Raw genomic sequence first — 21393 nt, 5'->3', positions numbered from 1 at the left:
ACCTCTTTCGACTATCTATGCCATCATATCTCCCTCCTTCTCTCCCTCCCTCCCTCCCTCCCCATGTACCTACCTACCTCTCCAGAACCCCAAAGTCAGGGTCTGCCAGTTGCCCGTTTAGTGCAATTTGGCTGAACAGTCTGACCCTATCTGTTCCCTCCCCCTTGTCTCATCAGGTCACTGCTTATGCAGCCCACTAACAGCTGGTCTAGAGCTCTCGTATGCGTGGGTACAGTACACTATAGGGTATGCATGTATTAAAACACTTTCACCTAACACCCCTCACCTCTCCCTCCCCACCTTTAGTGTGTGCTATTTCCAGCAAACGGGCGGAACAGGGCTCATGTGACAGTTTGAGGGGGAGTTTACAGAGGAGACTGGTGTGACAAATGGAAACACATGTTGCAGAGAGACAATAGAGTGCCAACACAAAGATGCTGATGGAGGCGTAAATCTGTGGGATGTCCTCATGAGTACAGGCAGAGAGGGGTGATGAGAGTGAGGGACAGATAGTCAGATAGACAGGACTGATAGAGGGAAGTAAAGATAGACAAGCAGAGAGACAGACAGTCAGACAGACAGGTGGACAAAACGGTAGTAAGAGAAAAATATCCCAATAGACAGACAGATAGATGTGATGGATACATAGACTGACGGAATAGGACACTGAGTTGGACAGATGGATGGACAGAGAGACATATAGCTGGAAAGAGAGCGAGATAGATAGATAGGAAAGAGACATGGAGTGATGTACATAAGGGGGAAAAAGAGATCAAATGGCCACATGTCTGAAATGTCACTCTTACGGGACTAAGTCAACTACACGGGTTAATCCAGTTTGGCATCTCTCCGGATTCCCCCACCCCCCCACCCTCCACCCACCCACCATCCACCCCGCACCCCCCACCCCCACCCACCCCCACCCTCCATTCCTATCTCAATCTGTGTTACTCATTCAGCTACTCACTTGTTAAGGCAGAAGTTGAGAGGTGCTTTAATTGGTCTTGCAGGATTAGGAGAGGGGCATCAGTCAAATAACACAGTCTCAAATTCACTTTTTCACTACAGGGAGCACTGACACGCTACACTACATATCACTTGATCTAGGTCACAAAGGGTGTGTGAATGATTGGGTGAGTGTGTGTGTGTGTGTGAGCAAGAGAATGTGTGTGTGTGTGTGTGTATATGTGTATGTGTATGTGTGTGTACATTGGAAGCAGCTAGCCACTTCTGGAGAGAGAGAGAGGGAGAGAGGGAGAGAGGGAGAGAGGGAGAGAGGGAGGAGTGTGGCAGGGTTAAGGGGGGGGGGGGGGGTCCTGTGGAGAGTATGTGCAGCAACCATGAGCAGCCTTGCATAGAGGCGGGGGAGCAATGCCTTCAACCAATAAACAAGTCTGCAGTGTTTATGACCTGGCATGTCCCCCTTATTCTCCACCCTCTCTTTCTCTCTCCCCCTCTCTCTCTCTCTCTTTCTCTCTCTTTCTCTCTCTCTCTCTCTCTCCCCCTCTCTCTCTTTCTCTTTCTTTCTCTCTCTCTCTCTCTTTCTCTCTCTCTCTCTCTCTCTCTCTCTCTCTCTCTCTCTCTCTCTCTCTCTCTCTTTCAGAATGGCAGATCAGTGTGTTCCCTGGACTGCTCTCTCCTCTCCTTGCCTCCTCTCCGTCTCCATCACTCAACCTGTCATCAGCCTTGCCTGGCCAAACTTGTTAGGCCAACAGCACGTCTCCTCCTCACCCTCTCCCTTCTCCTAACCTCCCCACCCTCACCCCCAGAGACTATTTAGCCCCGATGTGTCAAGGGGATGAAGAGTGTCCCCCTCGTGAATTGACTGTGGGGAGTGAGGGAGCCAGCAGGGATTCTTGTTGTCTGTGACTCGGGAGGTATGTGTGGCAATATTTATATTGGTCAAGTTCATGGAAGCCTACTGCGCATCAGGTTTCGCCCATCCAGCCTATATTGGTCCCGATGGAAACCCACTTCTCAACACAGGATAATACAACAGGGTCAAGAGTAATGAGTGATAATCTTTCATCTTTGTGTGATGTGCTGTATGAGAACTTCTTATTGTTGATGGTCGCTGAACTGTTTCATGCTGCAAACTTGATGTGAAGACAATTTTGCACTGGTACAGGCACTATGGTTATGGATATTGTCGGTGTAGTGCCCCTTCACTTCACTAATGAGAGTGCGCACTTGACTCTGTGTGGGATATTGCATTACAAGCGGTTATTCACACACATTAAAACATCAAATAGAATTTACCAGTTTTATTTTACAGTCTTATATCAGCTGGTATTTACCTGGCATTCACAAGTAATGAATGTGGCATTATTACATTCATGGTAATTACATCAAAGAATTCAACCACTAGAAAACAACCCAAAACCACCTAAATGTTACCATTTTAAGTAATGTTTGTGCAAAACATGATGATGATAAATAAAATGATGTAATATCTCTGTAAAATCCAATTACATACTGAAGAAGAAGTGTTACGAGACATTTCACCTTGAGAGTGTGGGGATTTGATTAATCAGGATTCTCTCACTCGGCCTGAGACCACTACCACACTCTCCTTGTGTACAACTCCATCTGGTGGTGAATAAGGAGTATTACATCGGTTTAACTCCAGGGTCCTACTGTCGACAGCGGTGGACACGCTGTGATGCATTTCCAAAGCCACCTCCTCTTCTTGTCTCCTCCACAACCAAGATAAAAGTTTTTGCAACAATTGCTCTCGCTTCTCCGGTTCTTTTATGTCATTGCAGATGGAGAGATGACGAGAGGAAACCACTCACTCATTCCTTCACCTGCTCCAACGCATACAAACAAGCATACCCCAATTATTTTATACAGAAAAAAGCTGAAAAACGTCCCTTCACCTCATAATGAATGGCCATATCCCATCATTCAAAAATATGAACACATAGTAACTACATGTGTTTGACTATATGTGGTAGTTGTGTAATTGTGTACTAAATACCCTAGTGTACAATACATAATAATCTTTATGTATACATTACAAATGGTATGTAAAAGTTATTTACAAATGGTTAATCATCACATACCATGATAGTTAGATGGAATGGACAATACCTAATGTTTGATGTTGATGTTGTGTTGTTTACTGTGAGAATGTGAGATAAACCCTCCACCATGGAACAGAATGTTTCTCAACCAGATTGGGGGAGAGAAATGCAGGGAGAATTATGCAGGGAGTTAGCAAGAGAATTATGATGGGAGGGAGGACAGGGGGAGGAGGAGAGGGAGGAGGAGAGGAAAGGGGAAACAAGAGAAGACAAAAGATTCATAAAACAAAAGAAGTTTCGGGCGACAAGAGAAGTTGTGAGTATGAATGTATTTTGCTCTTCTTTCCCTCTTGATCTAAAAAAACTACTGTTTATATGTGACTACGTTACTGACTGTTACAGATTAAATCCATGAAGTAGTTGAGCATGTTGTTATATAAGAAGAGGTAGTACATAAACAAAAGATGCAAAGATGGAGAGACTTTTACTGTATAAAATATGCACTCTAGCTCTCTCTTACAGTGGAGTAATCAATGTAACTGTCAGTGAACACTTCCAAAAGACAGTTATAATATCAGCTATGTGTGTTGTGTAAAGTATGTCCACCACGTAGTTTCAAATTCATATGTGTATGCTGAGAGTCCAGATGTGACAATGGTAGGAGGGGAAGGGATTTTGGACATTCCCAATGACAAAACTATCATGCTCAGAACACTCAGTGACTGTTGGGACACTATAGTGCAGCCATATTAATAAGATCTATGAAAGAAATTGGCGGAAAAGAGAGTGTGAGTGTGAGAAAGGAGGGGTGGAGGGCTGCTCAGATAGGGCACAAAAAAACACATTCTTTTGTGAGAACTCATGTCTTGGACTCCAAACTCACACTGACATGCAAGGAATGATGCAGGGAGAGGGAGAGGGAGAGAGAGAGAGAGAGAGAGAGCGAGAGAGAGAAAGAGAGAGAGAGAGAGAGAGAGAGAGAGAGATGCAGGAAAGGGGGAGAAAGTTGGAAGTTGTCAGAAACAGATTCGATTTCAATTCTAAATTCCTTTGAAAGGCAAAAATAAACACTCAAACATCTATTATCAGCTATCGCCAAAAATAGACTAAATACCAAAGTGTACACCTACAGCCAGGACTAAACTGGTACAAACAACACAAATGACTAGATACAGTATTTTTCGATATCAATGATACCTAACATAAGATATGCACATTTTGCATGTCCATACAGTCCTGTCCACATCTATTAATACAATTTTCTACAGTAGGTAAAAAAAAAAACACCTTCTCAGTAACACCTTACATGGGGACCTGGAAAAGAGTTGTAGAGACGTAGCAGGAGGGCATGAAGGAAAATAAAACACTTGAACTATAATGGCAAGTCAGGATATTGAACAGTTCCTCTGTGTAGCATGTAGAAACTCTTTTCCTCTTGGGTTTCCTTCAGCTCGTAAACGTCGGTTCTTACAAGTTGGAGGTATGGGCAGGCTTCCAATGGTCCTGCTCCTCTGCGGTTTCCACGGTAACGCCGACAAACAGCACACACAAATCATCCCTTTTAATTACATTTGAGTCCCTCTCCGTTTGTTTATACACCATAAAACACTCCCCTCATGTGGTTTTCTGTTCCGCAGCGCTCACAGCTGTTGACCAACTCCAGCCGACCGGTACTAATGTCTCCCCCCCTCAAAAGTCACACATTATTTCAAAACATATTAAGTTGCATGACATGTCTCTGTCTGTGAGTCATGGTTAGGTGTCACTGCCAGACATGTGTTGCCCCATGTTGACTGGTGTGTTGTTTCCCTGTGGGTAGAACCGACAGTGACTTTCCTGGAGTACGGAGGGGAGGCTCCGTTGGCCGTCTCAGACCTGCCATCTGGTGAGTGGGGAGTTCAGCAAGTGCCAGAAAGAAATCACTGAATCATGTTTGGCACCAGCAGGACTGGGAGGAACATCTTCAATGTCTAGTGCATGTGTTCAAGTGTGTGGCCCAGTGGAGAAACAACCACAGCCCTACCCCTTTGATGTTAGCAGATCTGAAGGGATCCGATAGGTTCCAATGGATCTATAAGGACTGATGCAAACGTTGCATAGATACTGTGTGGGTCGAGTATTTATTATGTGTATACTACCCTGTGTGTTCAGTGAGGGCTGTCTTGTCACATGTGTTATGGTAGTAATGGTCTGTCTATTCTCTCTGCCCCCCGTCCAGACTGCAGGGAGGAGACGTACCCCTGCACCAGGATGTACTCTGTCCACCGGCCCATAAAGAGATGCATCCACTCTCTCTGCCTCTACAGGTAAACTCACCATCACAGAAACACTTACAGTAGGCTATATAATACAGTCAGTGGCGCCTGGCCAAGCAGCAGACTTCAGAGGTTAACTGAGACTGCAACAGTGGATGAGTGGATGATACTGTGTGTTCTGGTCTGTGTCAGCCTCCCACGCGTCTATGTGATCAACAATGAGATCTGTGTGAGGACAGTCTGCAAAGAGGAGGAGTACCTGAAGGGTAAGAGACAGATCAGTGCTACTACACTCAATTTGACTATGGTGTAGTGATTATGTACTGTATGCATTCAAAGCATTATAATAAAGAAACACACACACACACACACTCACACTCACACTCACACTCACACTCACACACTCACACACTCACACACTCACACACACTCTCTTTTCTCTCAATCCTAGCGGAACTCTGCAGAGAAAGGTCCGGCTGGCCAAAGCGTCTCCAGAGGTCATCAACCTACAAGAAACGCTGTCTCAATCGCCTTGGCAACCTCAAAACCTGGGCAAACAAGGCCTGATGGGTCCAAGATGGCGCAGGAGCAGGGAGGGAGGAGGAAAACCCTTAGAGACAGAACACCGGGGCGTCTCCATAAAAACACCCAAAAACACCATAAATCCATCGCTCAACACCTGGTCTTGGCCTGTTTCTTTCAACCAACACAAACATGCACACACACATGCACACGCACACGCACTCATACGCACACACCACAGATACACATACAGACACATATGCTAGAACAGCACACACTCACACACACACACACACACACACACACACACACACACCTATAACTGCAGTTAAGATAGTCATATCTCTCAGTTTTTCTATTAGCCAATTCTTTGTTTTATTGTCTGTGAACATCTGGGGGAGCCCTGATAGATTTCACCTGTGTGTATTATTGGACACAAATCATGTTCCCATGGTTCACAATAGTGCCGATACGGCCTGTATAATACTGAATGTTGAGTTCATGTATTTCACTATGTAGAGAACAAATCCACTCTGTTATCAATTAGCTGAGGTCTGTAAAGCACTTCATGACAATCCAATACCATAGTGCACTATATCCAATAAAATGTAATTAAGTGGTTTATGCCTGGATTGTCTTATTGATTTGATGTAATCCAGTTCAGTGCGGGTATTATCGCTGTATGTCTGTAAAGAAACAAGGCAACAAATAGATAATTGTCATTAGTTCTTATTTTTATATTTCATATTTTGCAGTACATGTACATTTACATACACATTTACATACACATATACAGTGTATTTATAGTGACAAGAAACATCGGGGGGAGGGGGAAATGCATATTGGTTGTATAGAACACACACGTAAACAAACATGGGTAAGTCAACCAGTTCATACCAGTTCTCCCGCTAGCTGTGTTGGTTACTCTGTGTGTGTGTGTGTGTGTGTGTGTGTGTGTGTGTGTGTGTGTGTGTATCAATGAGTGAGAGAGAGAGACACACATACTACCGTAATAGTAACAACCTCAAGCGCTACTGAGATAGCTGAATGCTATTATTACTATGACGTCTTGCCCTCCCCATTCTCCAGCCATCCTCCCAAAACAACAACAACACAATATAGGAGTTATAACACTGCATCTCACAAGGACTGGAACGGTCTCACTGCATTGCCAGTTAAAGAGTTAGCGCACGGGCTCAATCTATAACATGGATTCGAAAATGGTCACAGAAAAACAAACTCCTGTGTGTACAACACGCTCAGGGTAGAAGATGCCTCTTAGGCGCAGATCAAGGATCAGCTTACCATCCAACCAATCCAAACCGTAACCATTAGGGGGGGAGAACACAAAAATGACCACAGATCAGAGTCCACAGGCAACTTCATGGTACTCCGTAATACACAGACCTATTCATTGAGCAGGGTAAGGTTATGACCTGAATGAGTCACCCCTACCCATAATAACCCCTTGACTGGTGATGACATAACAAAGCCTAAATCATGCCTATCACCCCTCCTTTTCCCCAGAGTCAGAGACAAAAGCAGACTCTCTCTCTCTCTCTCTCTTTCCGTCTCTCTCTCTCTCCCTCCCTCCTGTCTCTCTCCCTCCCTCCTCTCTCTCTCTGAGCAGTGTTGATTTACTAACTAACAACAGTCTCCAGCTGAAACAATGCAGGACAGCCCCGTGCCCATCTCCAGTGAAATACGTCCTCAGCAGCTGCAGTCCTCTCCATTCTCTCTGTCACACTGTGGTTGTGAGCCCACAAGAGCCCACTTGAGGGCGTGACACAGCACAACAGCATACGGTAGTTTAGGGTTTTCTATTCAAAGTAGACTTAGATAGAGGCCAACCTTACCCTACGTTGGTCCTGACCTTGGAAGGAAAAAGCCAAACAGGACCTTAGATCAAATCTAAGAGGCAACTTTGTCCTCCACCAATGCAACCAGACTAACCTCCCAATCAATGCTTTTGTTTACTGGATCCCCAACAGGAGATTCAGAAGGAAAATTAACTACAACACTAACCACAACAACGACAGGAATTACAAACTACTGACAATATATACATTTACAATAATATCATCTTCTGTACATATATTAATTAATTTGTTATTATCAATACTATATTAGTGATTCACCATCATTCCTCGCTGTACCGCATTTCATTTAGTGAGATCTTCCATCTCAGTCTTGTCCTCTGAAATAAATAAATACTCTGTTTCCATAGTTAAGGAATGAAACACACAGAGAGAGAGAGGGTGGGGAGAGGGGGCAGTGGGAGGGAGGGAGAGAGGGGAGGGGCGATTAAAGAGGTGGGGAGGGGGGTGAGGAGAGTGGGAGAACGGTGCAAAAAGACAGAGGGCAGAACGGGAGAGGGTAGGAGTACACTGAGCTTGAGAGAAAATATGGTTACAGTGCTGGGTAAACTGGGTCAACTGGTGGACAGTCAGGTCAGGGTCAGGCTCAGGTAAAGGTCAGGTGAAAGGGATTGTGGAGAAGCCTCAGAACTGCACCCAGCTGGCGTCCTCCTGCTTGGTGACAGGCGGAGAGGCCGAACTGCATGATGGGAAATAAATGGGAGGGCTTTGCATCAATTGGAGGAACAGAGAGAGAGAGAGAGAGAGAGAGGGAGAGAGAGAGCAGTCCCTCACCTTTCTGAAGCAGAGAAGTCTCCCCACAGGTCAGAGCTGGCGGTAGTGTTGGGGTTGGGGTTGGTCTGCACCACTGAGTTAGAGTTACTGGTGTCCAGATCTAACAAAAAGCCTGAGAACAGAAAACAAACACATCCGACCGCTCTTAGTACAGTACACTCAGCATGTACCATCACAAAACACCCTGTAGGCCTAAAAGTACGGCTCGCTTGAATCCAGCCCTCAGATTGCCAACAGCCTCAAAAAGCATCCTACACCATGCAAGAATTGTGTTACTAGGCTCACCAAGCAAGATAAACATGATCAGGACAGGATGTGGTTGACCTACCTGTGTTACTTCCTCCTGTGAGTTGTTGTTCATCATTGTCATTGGAGGGGCCAGATGAAGGGGGAGGGGCTATCTTGCCTCCTGGAGGAGGAGGGAGAAGCCCAAAGCCACCTGCACTCTGAGGGCGGGACTTGTCTCTCTTTCTAGATTGCTGAGACAGGGATAGAGAGGAACAGAGAGGGAATGAAAGAGGGAGTGAGTGTGTATGTGTGTGTGTGTGTGTGTGTGTGTGTGTGTGTGTGTGTGTGTGTGATGTTGACTGTTACCCATATACCATAGATCAAAGTAGAATGGGAGTAAATGCAGGATGTTACCCCGATATTCAGAGTGATGGTCTGGCCCTCTTTGAAGCCCAGGTCCAGTTTGGGGGTGGAGACTGGATTCTGAGACTGCTTACTGATCTCATCATCCTGTTTCACCCACCTGAGAGAGAGAGAGAGAGAAACATGCAATTATTGACTTGTTGATGGTGATGATTAGAGGGCCATATTCTGTCTCGTTATGTGACTGTAGAAAGAAGGGTATCTCTGGTGTGTAGAAGAACAGTAGTGGAGTCGCTGCTCACTTGAAGTGGTCCTGCAGAGCTACGTTGAAGTCAAACGAGTCTCCTCTGTCCCCGAACCCGATGCCTATGAATGCACTGCGACCTGGAAGAGAGGGCCGGGAACAACAGCACTGATCACCATGGGCATTTATACTCTAACGAGCCCAAAAGTAGAATAATAGACTACGCCCTTTCTATAACTCTCTTCTATGTCAATAACTCACAAGCTTAGAGAGGAGATGTGCTTTTGACTGCAGACACTTTAGGACACACAAAAGCACAACCACCATAAAGGACTATGTTGTGTTGGCTGGCATAGTACCACGGTCCCATTCAATGGCCACGGCTGATCAATACATTCCATTTCTACTAACAGACTACTTTGCCTAATGGCTGGGTCACAAACAAGAGTAGAAAGTCAAAGTGGAAACTAGAAATACGGTTGTCACTAGATGGCCATGCTTTAAAGGACAAATGTGTCAATATTGTAGGAAACGATGATACATGAGCTGCTAGGATTAGACCAAGGGTTAAGGTAAAGCTTAACCTTTAACCCTTAACTCCTGGTCTAACCCTAGCAGCTCACGTATTGGCTCATCATTTCCAACAATATTTGTCCTTTTGAGCATGGCCATCTAGTGACAACCATGTTTCTAGTTTCCACGATTAAGATTAAGGCAGGGCTGGGAAACTTCGGCTCTGTAGGGGCAATGTGTGCAGGATTCTGCTCCAGCCCAGCACTAAAGCATCCTTGGGTGGGTAAGGATGAGTGTCGGGTTAACTGTGGTTGGAAGGTACCTCTCAAGCATGGCCAGACAGTGGCTCTACAGTGACAAACAAACAACAACCATCATGCTGTGACAGTCGACCCACCACTCTCATCCTGGATACGAAGCACAAAGTAACGACTGGAATCGCTGACGGTCTCCACGGCGATGCCAGGGAACTCGTCGATTGGTGCCTGTGCGAACAGCTCCCCTGCAAATACGGAGGGACCATGACAACAACACACAATGTAAGAGTCCTCTCTACATCTGTACTTCAATGGTATGAGTTCATTGGCTAATTGGCTAGGTATACTGTTGACCTCCTGACGTACCTGTAAACACTCAAACACAGTTAAGACATATAACGGCCTTGCGACAGAGGGTTAAAGTTCAGTGTTAGCTTCCTAGATACAGTATGTTCCAAATCATTTCAACTCACTGTATTGCTGTGGAAGACCCACAGGGCAAAATGAATATCACCCTATATTGTTGATTCCTACTGTATCCAAATTAACAAGAAGTGCCTGGGGTTGGGTTAGGGTCAGGGTTACTTGTAATTGGACGATGGAATAGAGAGGAATGAAAGGAATGGCAAGGTTTAAAGTGGCAGTGATGCTTGTAAACAGGGCCTGTGTTTCTCACCAGAGATCTTGTCCTCCAGTTTGATGTAGGCCACTTTGCCCCGGGCCGTCACACGCATGCGCCCTGTCCAATCGGGGGCATCCAGCTTCCAATCTGCTGCCCTAGGAGAGAAACAGGCAGCCAATGAGAGAAGTGTGTGTGTGTGTGTGTGTGTGTGTGTGTGTGTGTGTGTGTGTGTGTGTGTGTGACTATAGAGGCTGTATGTGTAAATGGTGTTGACACAACACTTTACTGTATTGATTAAATTACTGGTGAAACATTTAATTAATTGCAATGGGGACTCATATACTTGGGCCTGGCATTTCAATGCGATCTAGGGTGGAATATTACGTCATCATTGTTATTACTCACGAAATCACACAACAGACTGAGCGCTATGTGGTCACTGGCATGCTACTGGTAAACCCATAGGTATCTCATCTCCCGGGAGACGTAGCCAACAGTATAGACCACTGACCAGTCAGCATCCAGATGCACTAGATCACGTTAAAGCACCAGCCAATGAAATAAGGGTAAACACAAACCACACACACACACGCATGCACGCGCGCACACACACACACACACACACACACACAATATAGGATAGACAGTGCAAGTCAACAAGAAATCTTTTACGCAATAAAACAGTACAGGAGATTGCGACATAATCTCCTTCAAGGGAGTAAAAATCTCACCTAATCCTCAAACCCTTAAATACCGTAGTACATGATATAAACCTACAATAAATATTCATTCTATGAACAGAGAACTAACTGTCGGTAGCCTTTAGAGGGGGGACACGGTCACGTTTACGCATTGTAAGCAGTATTCGCCAACCATCTCTGCTGTGCATTGGGACGCAGACAGCATTGATACCGACAGGTACAACAATGACAGGTGTACTATCCATACAATAGAACGCACACACAACCTTGATATTTTCTCTTTATCTATTCTCTGCCCAATAAGTGCCATACAGTTTGCCAGGTTATGACACAGAAAAGCAATTACGCACCAGAAAAACAACCATTTAGACGGCCTTTATGAGGATGCACTGCCTTTGATGTGGGGACAAGCTAACGGGTTGTTTATGGGGAGCCTACGGGCAGCTATCGTTCTCTATCACTGCGCTGACGGATGCTGGAGTCGGGCAAGGTCAACGGATGTTGGACGCTTTCGGCATCGCGGCTCTTACCTGACGCCCCGGTTCGATGCTCGCGGTGGGATTCGGTAAACGTTGACGTCAGGTTTCACACACAGGATCGACTCGTACTCACCCTCGGTCGCCATCTTGACTTTAATTCAATCGGTGTCGGTGCATTTGTGGTGTCTGTGCGGTAACGGGTACGTGAACGTAATATACAGTGTATTTGCGCACTATGTTCTCATCCATCATCAAATCCCCTTACTCGGATGCTGATATGAGTTAGCCCCCTAGGCCTATCGAATCGATTCACTATAAATGGCATTCCGTTGAATAGAGGTAAATGACACAAAAGCATAGGAAACAGAAATGGTAGATCTTATTTTATGACAAATAACAACATAGGCTATTACATCAATGCATTAATGCTTAGAGGATAAAAAATAAAAAAAGTTTCATTGACATACAATACAGTATTTAAATGCACAATTCAAGGATCTGTAACCTTATCTCAGTTAATTTTCTTTCACAATGATGGCTCAAAATTGTCCTTTCACTATAATGACAGCACCAGTAGGAGGAGGAGGAGGAGGAGGAGGAGGAGGAGGAGGAGGAGGAGGAGGAGGAGGGGACATGGTTCACAGTCCAAGCAGTGCAAAAGCATCTCTCCAATCTTCTGTATCACCAGGCTGTAAGAGAGAACAGGGGAACAGTTATAACTGTGTCTACCACTCAGGTGTGTGTGTGTGTGTGTGTGTGTGTGTGTGTGTGTGTGTGTGTGTGTGTGTGTGTGTGTGTGTGTGTGTGTGTGTGTGTGTGTGTGTGTGTGTGTGGAGTTTTACCTGGAGGATACGGTTGAGTTTCCTGGCCAGACGAACAGAGTTCTGGTGTAGCCCGTCCCAGGCCTTAAACCCTCTCTGCCTGCGAGCTACAAAGGTTTGCCAGCAGTAGAAATAGTCTGAAGGAGTAAGACAGGATCATTATAAGTGAATGAGGGACACACACCCTGTATTTGCAAACACACACATATGCACACACACACACACACACACACACACACACACACACACACACACACACACACACACACACACACACACACACACACTCAAACTCAGACTCACTCTCCCTTTACCTTTATAGGTCATGATGGTGATCTGCACTCCGGCTCTCTTCAGCATGCGGAGCCCCTCTCTCTGGAGGCTGTGCTCAGGGTCACAGAAGTAGAGGCGGGAGACGAATATCCTCAGCTTCAGGTTGGGGGTCTGGCTGAGGAACTGGGCCAGCCTGTGGGAGCAGTCTGAGCAGGGGGACCAGGAGCAGAACCAGGTGACAGAGTAATTCAGCCTCACCCCACCGCCAGCACCTCCAGAACCCCACAGGCCAGGGCACAGGGCTCCCAGGTGACGCAGGAACAACAGCTGGGGGGTGAGAGGAGGAGGATGGGGTGGGGGGTGGGAGAGGTAAGGTAAGGGAGACAGAGGTAGTGGAAGGGAGGGGAAAGAGTGGCAGAGAGAGGACAGGAAAGAGAATGATGTAGAGAGGGACAAATCGGGGGGCGGGGGGGGGAAACAAGTGAGTGAGTGACAGAGGAGAGAGAGTCAATGAGAGATGAAGACTTATTCCATGTTTTCATCATAATGACTTTTTCCATCCTTCTCCCCCCTCTCCCTTCCTTCCTCACCTCTACGTGACAGCCGGTGCGATTACGCAGGTGTCCAAAGTCGAAGGAGAGCGAGTTTGGGCCCACCCTCCTCTTCACCACGAAGCACAGGTAGGTTTCATGTCTCCCCTTGGCCCAGCGCATGTTTTTGTAGTGGTAGATGAACTTCTTCTGGGCCAGAAGCACACTGATGAAAACAGGAGTGGTTTGTGGTCACACACATTGTAGTAGAGATGTTGCCTGAAACATGTAGATACTAAACACGTAGAGTAGACGCAAAGTCTCTCAAAATAGATTTAGAGCGTCAAGTTCATTGAGGCAATAGATGAGAGGCTACAAACACAATTTTCTAAGTTGTAATAGCATAGAGTATGATGGAATCTGAATGATTTAGGTCACTTAATGTCTTTACTGAACAAGTAGACCTTATTCATTTAAAAAAAAAAAATTCAAAAAAATTCAAATCATCTATGGTTAGCCATCTGGTGAACATTCAATTGTCTAACATGTTTGCCCTCTTTATCTCGGTCTCAGTTTCATTCTTCTTACAGTTTTTAGCGAAACCAGAGAAAGTTTTTCAGGAGTACAATACGTCATCCTTATTGAAACCTATGATAGAACTGCACAAGAGAAAGTAACAAGGTGGTTTTCATATGATGACATCTCAGCACATCATCATACATCCTATGGCATCTTATCACATATCAGACATCAGATACTGTCATATAATATAAAATTATATTTATTAGGGTATTGTGCATTCAATGCGTTGAAGAGAGAGAAACATACAATAACAGATGTTGCGTTTAGTTTACTCACCTGTCAAGTTTGCAGATCATTTCAAAAGACAGATTTGTCTCACGCTGCCAATCAGGCGAGACAGAGTAATGAGATGAGTGAGAGTGTATGGGGGGGATGGGGGAGGGGACAGAGAATATATACCCTCAAACATAAACAGCCTATTTAGAGTAAGACACCCTCTGGTTGGACAGATACATTTTTCAAAACAAGACAAGGGGTGGGGTGATATTAGTCAGGTCAGGGCAGTATTAGTTATTATGCACCGAAACTGTCAGAACTGTGAAAGTTAGCGTTGATAATTCATTAGTATTTTACGAACCATTGCCACATTAAAATAAGTCAATCAAAAGAGAAACGTGTGTGTGTGTGTGTGTGTGTGTGTGTGTGTGTGTGTGTGTGTGTGTGTGTGTGAGTGTGAGCGTGTGTGTGTGAGAGCGTGTGTGTGTGAGCGTGCCTGAGTGTGTGTGTGTATGTGTGAGCGCGTGTGTGTGAGCGTGTGTGTGTGAGAACGTGTGTGTGTGAGCGTACGTGTGTGTGTGTCTGTGTGTGTGGTCGATTGATTCTTCGTAGCGCATGAATGGATGATGACTAATTTTGAAAACTGCAAGAAACGAATCCCTTCGCGGTGGAGATGTTTACACAATGCAGGAGGTACAAAACAATCATGGTGACCACACACAAGTCCAGGAGTGTTTGACGTGATTCCTAACCTTTGGGTCTCTCTCACATACGTCAGTAAAGTCAGCCAACAGGGTGGAACTTTCCATGGCCTTGACGCTCACCCAGTCACCCAAGCCTCCAACTGGTTTTCCCAGATCATTAAAAAACCCTTCCAGATAACTTCTCGCCTTCATGCAGGCAGGGTTAACCACCCTTTTCCTCCTCCCTCCTCCCCCCACCCCTCCTTCTCCTCACCCTTTCCACTCCTCCTCTAACCCCCTCCTGGCCCCAGGGATGGGGTGGCCATGGGCGTCCCCACATACCCCGGAGGCCCTGACACCTACCTAGCCCTCAGATTTGGGTTTTCCCAAAGTGTGTCAATCAAAACAAATTAGGGAGCCGTGGCTGCCCCTCTCGCCCGACGACGTCTCCGCGGGACCACAGTGTGTGGATAACTCAGACCCAGCCTTTGAACCATGAGATGTTGTCATCCATTCTCCACCAAATCAGGATGTGTTTTTTCTCTCTCTTTCTTCTCGGCTTTCGCTCTGTCTGTTTTTGCTCCGGCCCCTGTCCGTTCGCTCAGTGGCACTGCACGCATCCTGCTTTCCCATGACTCCCCTCACCCTCGCATGCACTCTGTGGTTTGGGGAATTCACCCTTTCCCAGGGTGGCTGTTTTTGGAGCTCATCTGTGTGAGTGTGTGTGTAATGTGTGTGTGTGTGTGTGTGTGTGTGTGTGTGTGTAATGTGTGTGTGTGTGTGTGTTTGCATCTATACACTATACATCATCTGGAACAGATTTATCCAATTTATCCTCTGATGTTGTGGTGCCCCAAGCTTTAAACTGATCTATGTGTGTGTATGTGTGTGTGTGTGTGTGTGTGTGTGTGTGTGTGTGTGTGTGTGTGTGTGTGTGTGTGTGTGTGTGTGTGTGTATGAGACACTGACTTGATGTCATCAGCAACCACGTCATATTGCACTTAGTCCACTATGCATTTACAGTGTGTGTGTGTGTGTGTGTGTGTGTGTGTGTGTGTGCGCGTGCGTGCGTGCGTGCGTGCGTGCGTGCGTGCGTGCGTGCGTTTGTGCGCATGTGGTTGTCAATGACACAAAGTCAGAGATACTATACTGTACATAACCACTCACCACCCACCTTTATGGGTTTGACCCAGTTGACCGAGGTCACCTCACGGTGACACATGAACACTCACGTGCACTGCCTCTCCTCTCGTGCACGGCCCTGCTGTAACTCCATTACCCATGCACGGACAGTGTGTGTGTTTGTGGTATAGTACAGTATGGCCAGACATGGCTGTGCATTTAACCCATAGTCAGGGGGAGAAACCGGCAGCAGGAAATGCCAAGTCATACTTTCCGAAACCCACTCGCCCACACACACCCTCTACACACACACACACACACGCACACACGCACGCACGCACGCACGCACGCACGCACGCACGCACGCACACACACACACACACACACACACACACACACACACACACACACACACACACACACACAGCTGTACCGTGCAGACACACATGACCACAGTCACAAACAGGCTTACTTTCCAGTGGCGTGAACTCACATCTGTTTCCTAACAACAATAATAGTTTCAGATGGGTGGGTTTAGAGGCTCAGCTCACAGGTGTCTGCAAGCGGCCAGTCATGTAAAGAGCCTGATGGTGACTCTGAACCATCTAATGACCAGACAAGGCTACAATGACACTATTTTATGGATGAAAATGACTCCCACACACATAGCTGCATCTGCATGTTCTCTGCAGTGACATGCATGGATCAATGAGTTTATGGGAGTGTTTATCTGGTGTATGGTAACATAAGCAATGGGATATGTATTCCCAACACTACAGTACATAGGAAAGAAATGTGGTTGTGTGCATGTTAATATTCAATGAACTTTTTTATTTTTTTTATTGAAATGATACTTCATTCTAAGGATGTGTTCTAATCAAGCAATTAAATTGGCCAAGATGCACAATAACCTTGGGTGGGTTTCTCCACTCAGCATTTGCATCAGGAGAGAACCTCCCACACCTCCACACACACAAAGACAAAAGACACACACACACCTCTACCTATTTACTGTACAAACATCCGGTGGTGTGTGTGTGTGTGTGTGTGTGTGTGTGTGTGTGTGTGTGTGTGTGTGTGTGTGTGTGTGTGTGTGTGTGTGTGTGTGTGTGTGTGTGTGTGTGTGTGAGACAGGTTAATGTAGTTATGATACTGTCTGAGGTTAGCACGGTGAACACAAGCCTAGCTAACCACACGCTAATTTAGGTTAGTCCTCCATGGGACTGATAAGCAGAGGTACGTATCCCCATCCACCCACACACAAACTGTCATTCACCAGCTCACAGCACAACATCATTCTTCAAGCATACTTATACCACAGTGTACTGTATCTTGTGCTCTTTTTATGGCTAATATGCCGTGACACCGTACGTGTCGTGTGTAAGACACCAAAACAAACAACAAACAAAAATCAGCCAGAACAATAGCAGGGACGGGACAATGACCGGTAGTGATCTTCCTGACCGGCTGTGAACAGCATGAACAGGTGCATGATGTAGGGTCCTAAGTTCTTCCTGGTCAGGTCACATGATCAGACAAAACTGAGGGCTCTGTGTGTGAGTATCACTGTCAGGGATGATGAATGCTGAATGAATTGCTGAATCAGTGATGAATGCTGAATGAATTGATGCTGTATCAAGAAATGAGTAGGAAGAAGAAGAAGAAGAAGTAGAAGAAAAGAGTGAGAGGGCTGATAAGTTGCCAACATGTTCTGCAGACTCATCACGAGGGAGGCCACAGACAGGTGCAGGTGAGAAGAAGTGAGAGAAGAGAGAGGTGAAAGGGCGAGAGTTCTGCACACTCACAGAAAACCACACACTTCCTCACATGCAGTAAGTGTATACTCACTGATACATCTGCACCCACGTACACACGTACGCTCACACATACACACACACACGCACACACAAACACACACACACACACACACACACACACACACACACTTTGCAAATAAAAAAACAGACAAACATATTGTTCTAGAAACGGACATATTTTACATAAAATATTCGATTTTGCTTTCAAACAACAAGTTTTGAGAAAACGGTTGCCTAAGACAAAACATAAGAGAGTACATTTTGAAGAAGAAATAGTTTTTACAGGAATTAAGAGTTTCCTGTACATTGTTCACCTTAAATGAGGCATAATTATTGAAACTTTGACAACTCAAAAGCAATACATACTCTAAGCCTACATAAATAAATATGGAAATAAATAACACAAATTAGCACAAAAGAAAACAAAACATTTGAGCAAGTGGCATTTAAGTTTAGCTACCCTCACATCATTGCCTTATGCCTTCTTAAAGGGGCAATCTGGGATTGGTGCAGTACATACACTTTTTTTACTTTCAAGTGTATGATATATAGCCATTGATTCTTTAAGAAGATAACTTATAAATGCCTCATGAGCTTAGTTCAACTGTCTTTTCCTACCAGAACCCACAAAATAAGCTTGTTTTACTCCATTGTTTGAGAACAATGTAATTGTACAGTAAACAAACACTGTATAGCTTCAAAACAGGTTAAAATTATAATTTTAAACTCATGGGTGGTCAGTCCTTGCATTCATAGTTCCGTCTATGAAATTGAGAGTGGTTACATTTCTCCAGCTCCATCCCTCAGCTGTTAACTAAAAAAGTGGCGGGGAGACCGCTTTGTTGTTGTTTGAATCCCAGATTCCCCCTTTAAGAAATACAGTACACCTCTTTCTCATCTCTCCCTCTCTCTCCTCTTCCTTTAGTCTCTCAGGGGCTCCATTCTGCCTTTTTAAACATCCCCCTTGTTCTCCTTCACATTCCCTTCGCTGTAGTGTGTGTCTCGCCTCCATCACTTCAGGTTTTTAAAAAACACCTTGGTCACATGGAACCCCAGAAACGCCCTCTCCGGCTTCTCTAGCTCTTCCTCCTCCTCCTCCTCCTCCTCTTCCTCCCCATACGTGCTCTCTCCTTGCATGCGGTAGCCCAGCTTCCTGAAGAAGGCCTCTCCTGTTTTGGAGGGGTATGGAATGTGGACATAGACCCTCCGTGCCCCGGCCTCCCTCTCCCTCAGCTCCAGACTCTGGACCAGCAGCCTCCCCAGGCCCTCCTTGCGGTACCAGCAGCCCACCACCACCCTGCAGATCCTCCTGATCCCTATCCTCCTGTCACCCTCCTTGAACACGCAGCCCACGATCTCCCCTTCACAGTCCGCCACCCACACCTGCCCCGCCGCCTTCTCCCGCTCCACGTCTACCTTCTCGTCTTTCTCTTTCTCCCTCTCCTTGGGACTGTTCCTGCGTTTGGCCTTCAAGTCAAAGAGAGGGACATGAGGCTAAGAACAACAGAAATTAAGCGAAAGACATCACAAGAACTAGACAGTCATTAAACATGTATAGGAACAGCAAGTCAACGGTTAACCAAACCAACCTTCTTTTCCCCCTGGGGTTTGCCGCTGATCCTGCTGTAAGGGTTGGGGAGAGTCTGGTCCTGCGGCCCTCGGTAGCTGCTGCCAACATAGTCCCAGTAGGGGCGGCTGGTGCCCAGGACCCCAGTGGAGCGGGGCATGGTGAGCTTGAGGAAGATGATGAGCAGGAAGACAGGAACGGAGAGGGCCAGGATGAAGTGAAGGAGGCAGCGGAGGACGGAGGAGACGGTGGCCAGGAGGAGGAGGCAGAGAGGACGAGTGAGGATGTGCAGGATGAGACGGTTCTCTGTGCCCTGGCTGCCCTCCTACAGAGAGAGATAGAGAGAGAGAGAGAGAGAGAGAGAGATGGATTGGTATCGTGACAAAGCCTCCAAGTGTGTAAGTATGTGTGCGTGTGTGCGTGTGCGTGTAGTATGTGTGTGTTTGGATGTATCCATGTTTAGTTTACGGAATAAACACCCACTGTACCTTGATTAGGCCTTTGACCATATCTATGTCTTCCTCTCTCATCCTCCGCATCACCACCTGACTTAGCTCCAGCTTCACCATGACTGGGCCTCTCTCACACACACCTCACACACCACCACCCTACACACACCTCACACACCACCACCCTTCACCCTTTACACACACCTCCTCTTACACACCGACATACACACCAACGCTGGTCTACTGTAAAAAGAACAACAAAAACATGGAGAAACTCAGGTTTACACATGACAAGATTCACAATTGTTCTTTTTTGTTTGTAACACGAAATAACACAATACCTAAGCTACTAGCCATCATGAATTTGAATTGTTCAATTACACTACAATGCAATCATTGTTTAACTGATCGTTGTGTCTTATGTATCTGCACCTGTGTAATTACAGTACATTGTGGTTGCCAAAGCAGTGACTACATGGTAATATCTTCAAAGCAGCATGGAATAAAACCATTTACATTTCAAAGTAAAAAAAATACCTCATCGGCCTATTGGATGGAGGAGGGGGTAAAAATGTGTTGGGCTATTTTTGGCCCAAGTATTTTAGGATATCATGCCATGGCTCTTGGGAAAAGACTTGAAATGGTCTGTTCACGTGTTTATAGCACATATGACTGGAGGTAGACAATTGTGCCAAAAAAACAACCGAGGCTACTTTGTGGTAACAATGCATCAACAGATCGCTTCACTGGCACATGTTGATACAATGTGTAGAGAATGTAGAGTATGTTTTCCCCCAAACAACACGGGGATTATACAGAGGATTTGTCTGTTGAGCGCATATGTTGGCCATGCTGCTGCTAGCCTTGTATGACGAATATTTATTTACATGAAATGTAAATAAATATAACAGACATTAGCTAATGAAGGCCTAGAATAAGAGGAAATTGACGCCTTCACGCTTACAAACGAAAACTGAAGGGCAAATCATAGTAGACAATATCAGTTCATATGTGGAGTCTAAAACCATGGACATGTTTAAATCCTTATATGGTGAGTGTAGAAGGTCTCTTTGCAAATCGCACGCAATACATATAGGCTATCTTACAAAAAAGATCGACTCGACTCGTTAAAACCACCCGAAGCCACTTACCGTGCACTAGCCGTGCTTCACACACGCTAAATGCAAGGAAATTCCTTTAATTCTTCACTGTGTGATCTATTTCTTTACACCGACATCTCTTATGTTTGACTGAATGACTTACGATACTGCCGTAGTAATCTATTTCGGAACACACGGTTACGTATCTTTATTTTCGTGTTTATTTTCCAGAATGTTAATTTACGCGATTTGCGTTGTGTAAAACTGTACTACGTAATCTAGTACGTGAATGTGGGAGCGGCGTAAAAGGACCGCTATTTCCCATAATAATAACGGAGTCAGTCATAATAAATGTCAGTCAGATTTTTGCAA

General features: G+C 45.6%; 4 protein-coding genes across 4 annotated transcripts; 1 reads left to right on the top strand and 3 right to left on the bottom strand.

The window, feature by feature from the left end:
- Nucleotides 1-3297: 3297 nt before the first annotated feature.
- On the top strand, nt 3298-6422 carry mfap5 (microfibril associated protein 5). Its single transcript, XM_083679321.1, has 7 exons — nt 3298-3342; nt 4477-4551; nt 4664-4696; nt 4846-4911; nt 5245-5332; nt 5474-5547; nt 5733-6422. Exons 2-7 carry the CDS (start codon nt 4509-4511, stop codon nt 5846-5848), a joined length of 420 nt encoding a protein of 139 aa, XP_083535447.1. The 5' UTR covers nt 3298-3342; nt 4477-4508; the 3' UTR covers nt 5849-6422.
- Nucleotides 6423-6563: 141 nt separating this feature from the next.
- necap1 (NECAP endocytosis associated 1) lies at nt 6564-12010 on the bottom strand. Its single transcript, XM_083679323.1, has 8 exons — nt 11913-12010; nt 10736-10836; nt 10200-10304; nt 9348-9429; nt 9097-9205; nt 8783-8933; nt 8455-8566; nt 6564-8359 (listed from the first exon to the last, which is right to left on the bottom strand). The coding sequence occupies exons 1-8, from the start codon at nt 12005-12007 to the stop codon at nt 8305-8307; spliced, it is 810 nt and encodes a 269-aa protein (XP_083535449.1). The 5' UTR covers nt 12008-12010; the 3' UTR covers nt 6564-8304.
- A 489-nt stretch (nt 12011-12499) lies between these two features.
- Nucleotides 12500-14366, bottom strand: aicda (activation-induced cytidine deaminase; the record flags this gene model as incomplete). Its single annotated transcript, XM_083679274.1, has 5 exons — nt 14344-14366; nt 13546-13711; nt 12997-13282; nt 12704-12819; nt 12500-12550 (listed from the first exon to the last, which is right to left on the bottom strand). The coding sequence occupies exons 1-5, from the start codon at nt 14361-14363 to the stop codon at nt 12500-12502; spliced, it is 639 nt and encodes a 212-aa protein (XP_083535400.1). The 5' UTR covers nt 14364-14366.
- Nucleotides 14367-18138: 3772 nt separating this feature from the next.
- nat14 (N-acetyltransferase 14 (GCN5-related, putative)) lies at nt 18139-20041 on the bottom strand (the record flags this gene model as incomplete). The annotated part of the gene is made up of 3 exons (XM_083679271.1): nt 18139-19372; nt 19495-19797; nt 19961-20041. The coding sequence occupies 3 exons, from the start codon at nt 20039-20041 to the stop codon at nt 18917-18919; spliced, it is 840 nt and encodes a 279-aa protein (XP_083535397.1). The 3' UTR covers nt 18139-18916.
- Nucleotides 20042-21393: the final 1352 nt, after the last annotated feature.

The sequence above is a fragment of the Argentina silus genome (assembly GCF_951799395.1).
Source record: "Argentina silus genome assembly, chromosome: 10".
NCBI lineage: Eukaryota > Metazoa > Chordata > Actinopteri > Argentiniformes > Argentinidae > Argentina > Argentina silus.
The sequence above is the reverse complement of the archived record's forward strand: the minus strand, read 5'-3'. Positions and strand labels throughout refer to the sequence as shown.

What these genes read in the sequence shown, in the direction of transcription:
- mfap5 (XM_083679321.1), top strand. Translation starts at nt 4,509, where the DNA reads ATGGGCAGGCTTCCAATGGTCCTGCTCCTCTGCGGTTTCCACG. An exon ending in TGACCAACTCCAGCCGACCG is followed by an intron (nt 4,697 to 4,845) that starts GTACTAATGTCT and finishes CCCTGTGGGTAG; the next exon opens with AACCGACAGTGACTTTCCTG. An exon ending in AGAGGAGGAGTACCTGAAGG is followed by an intron (nt 5,548 to 5,732) that starts GTAAGAGACAGA and finishes TCTCAATCCTAG; the next exon opens with CGGAACTCTGCAGAGAAAGG.
- necap1 (XM_083679323.1), bottom strand. Translation starts at nt 12,007, where the DNA reads ATGGCGACCGAGGGTGAGTACGAGTCGATCCTGTGTGTGAAACCTGAC. An exon ending in GCATCGAACCGGGGCGTCAG is followed by an intron (nt 10,837 to 11,912) that starts GTAAGAGCCGCG and finishes TTTCTCTCCTAG; the next exon opens with GGCAGCAGATTGGAAGCTGG. An exon ending in ACTGGAGGACAAGATCTCTG is followed by an intron (nt 10,305 to 10,735) that starts GTGAGAAACACA and finishes CCGTATTTGCAG; the next exon opens with GGGAGCTGTTCGCACAGGCA.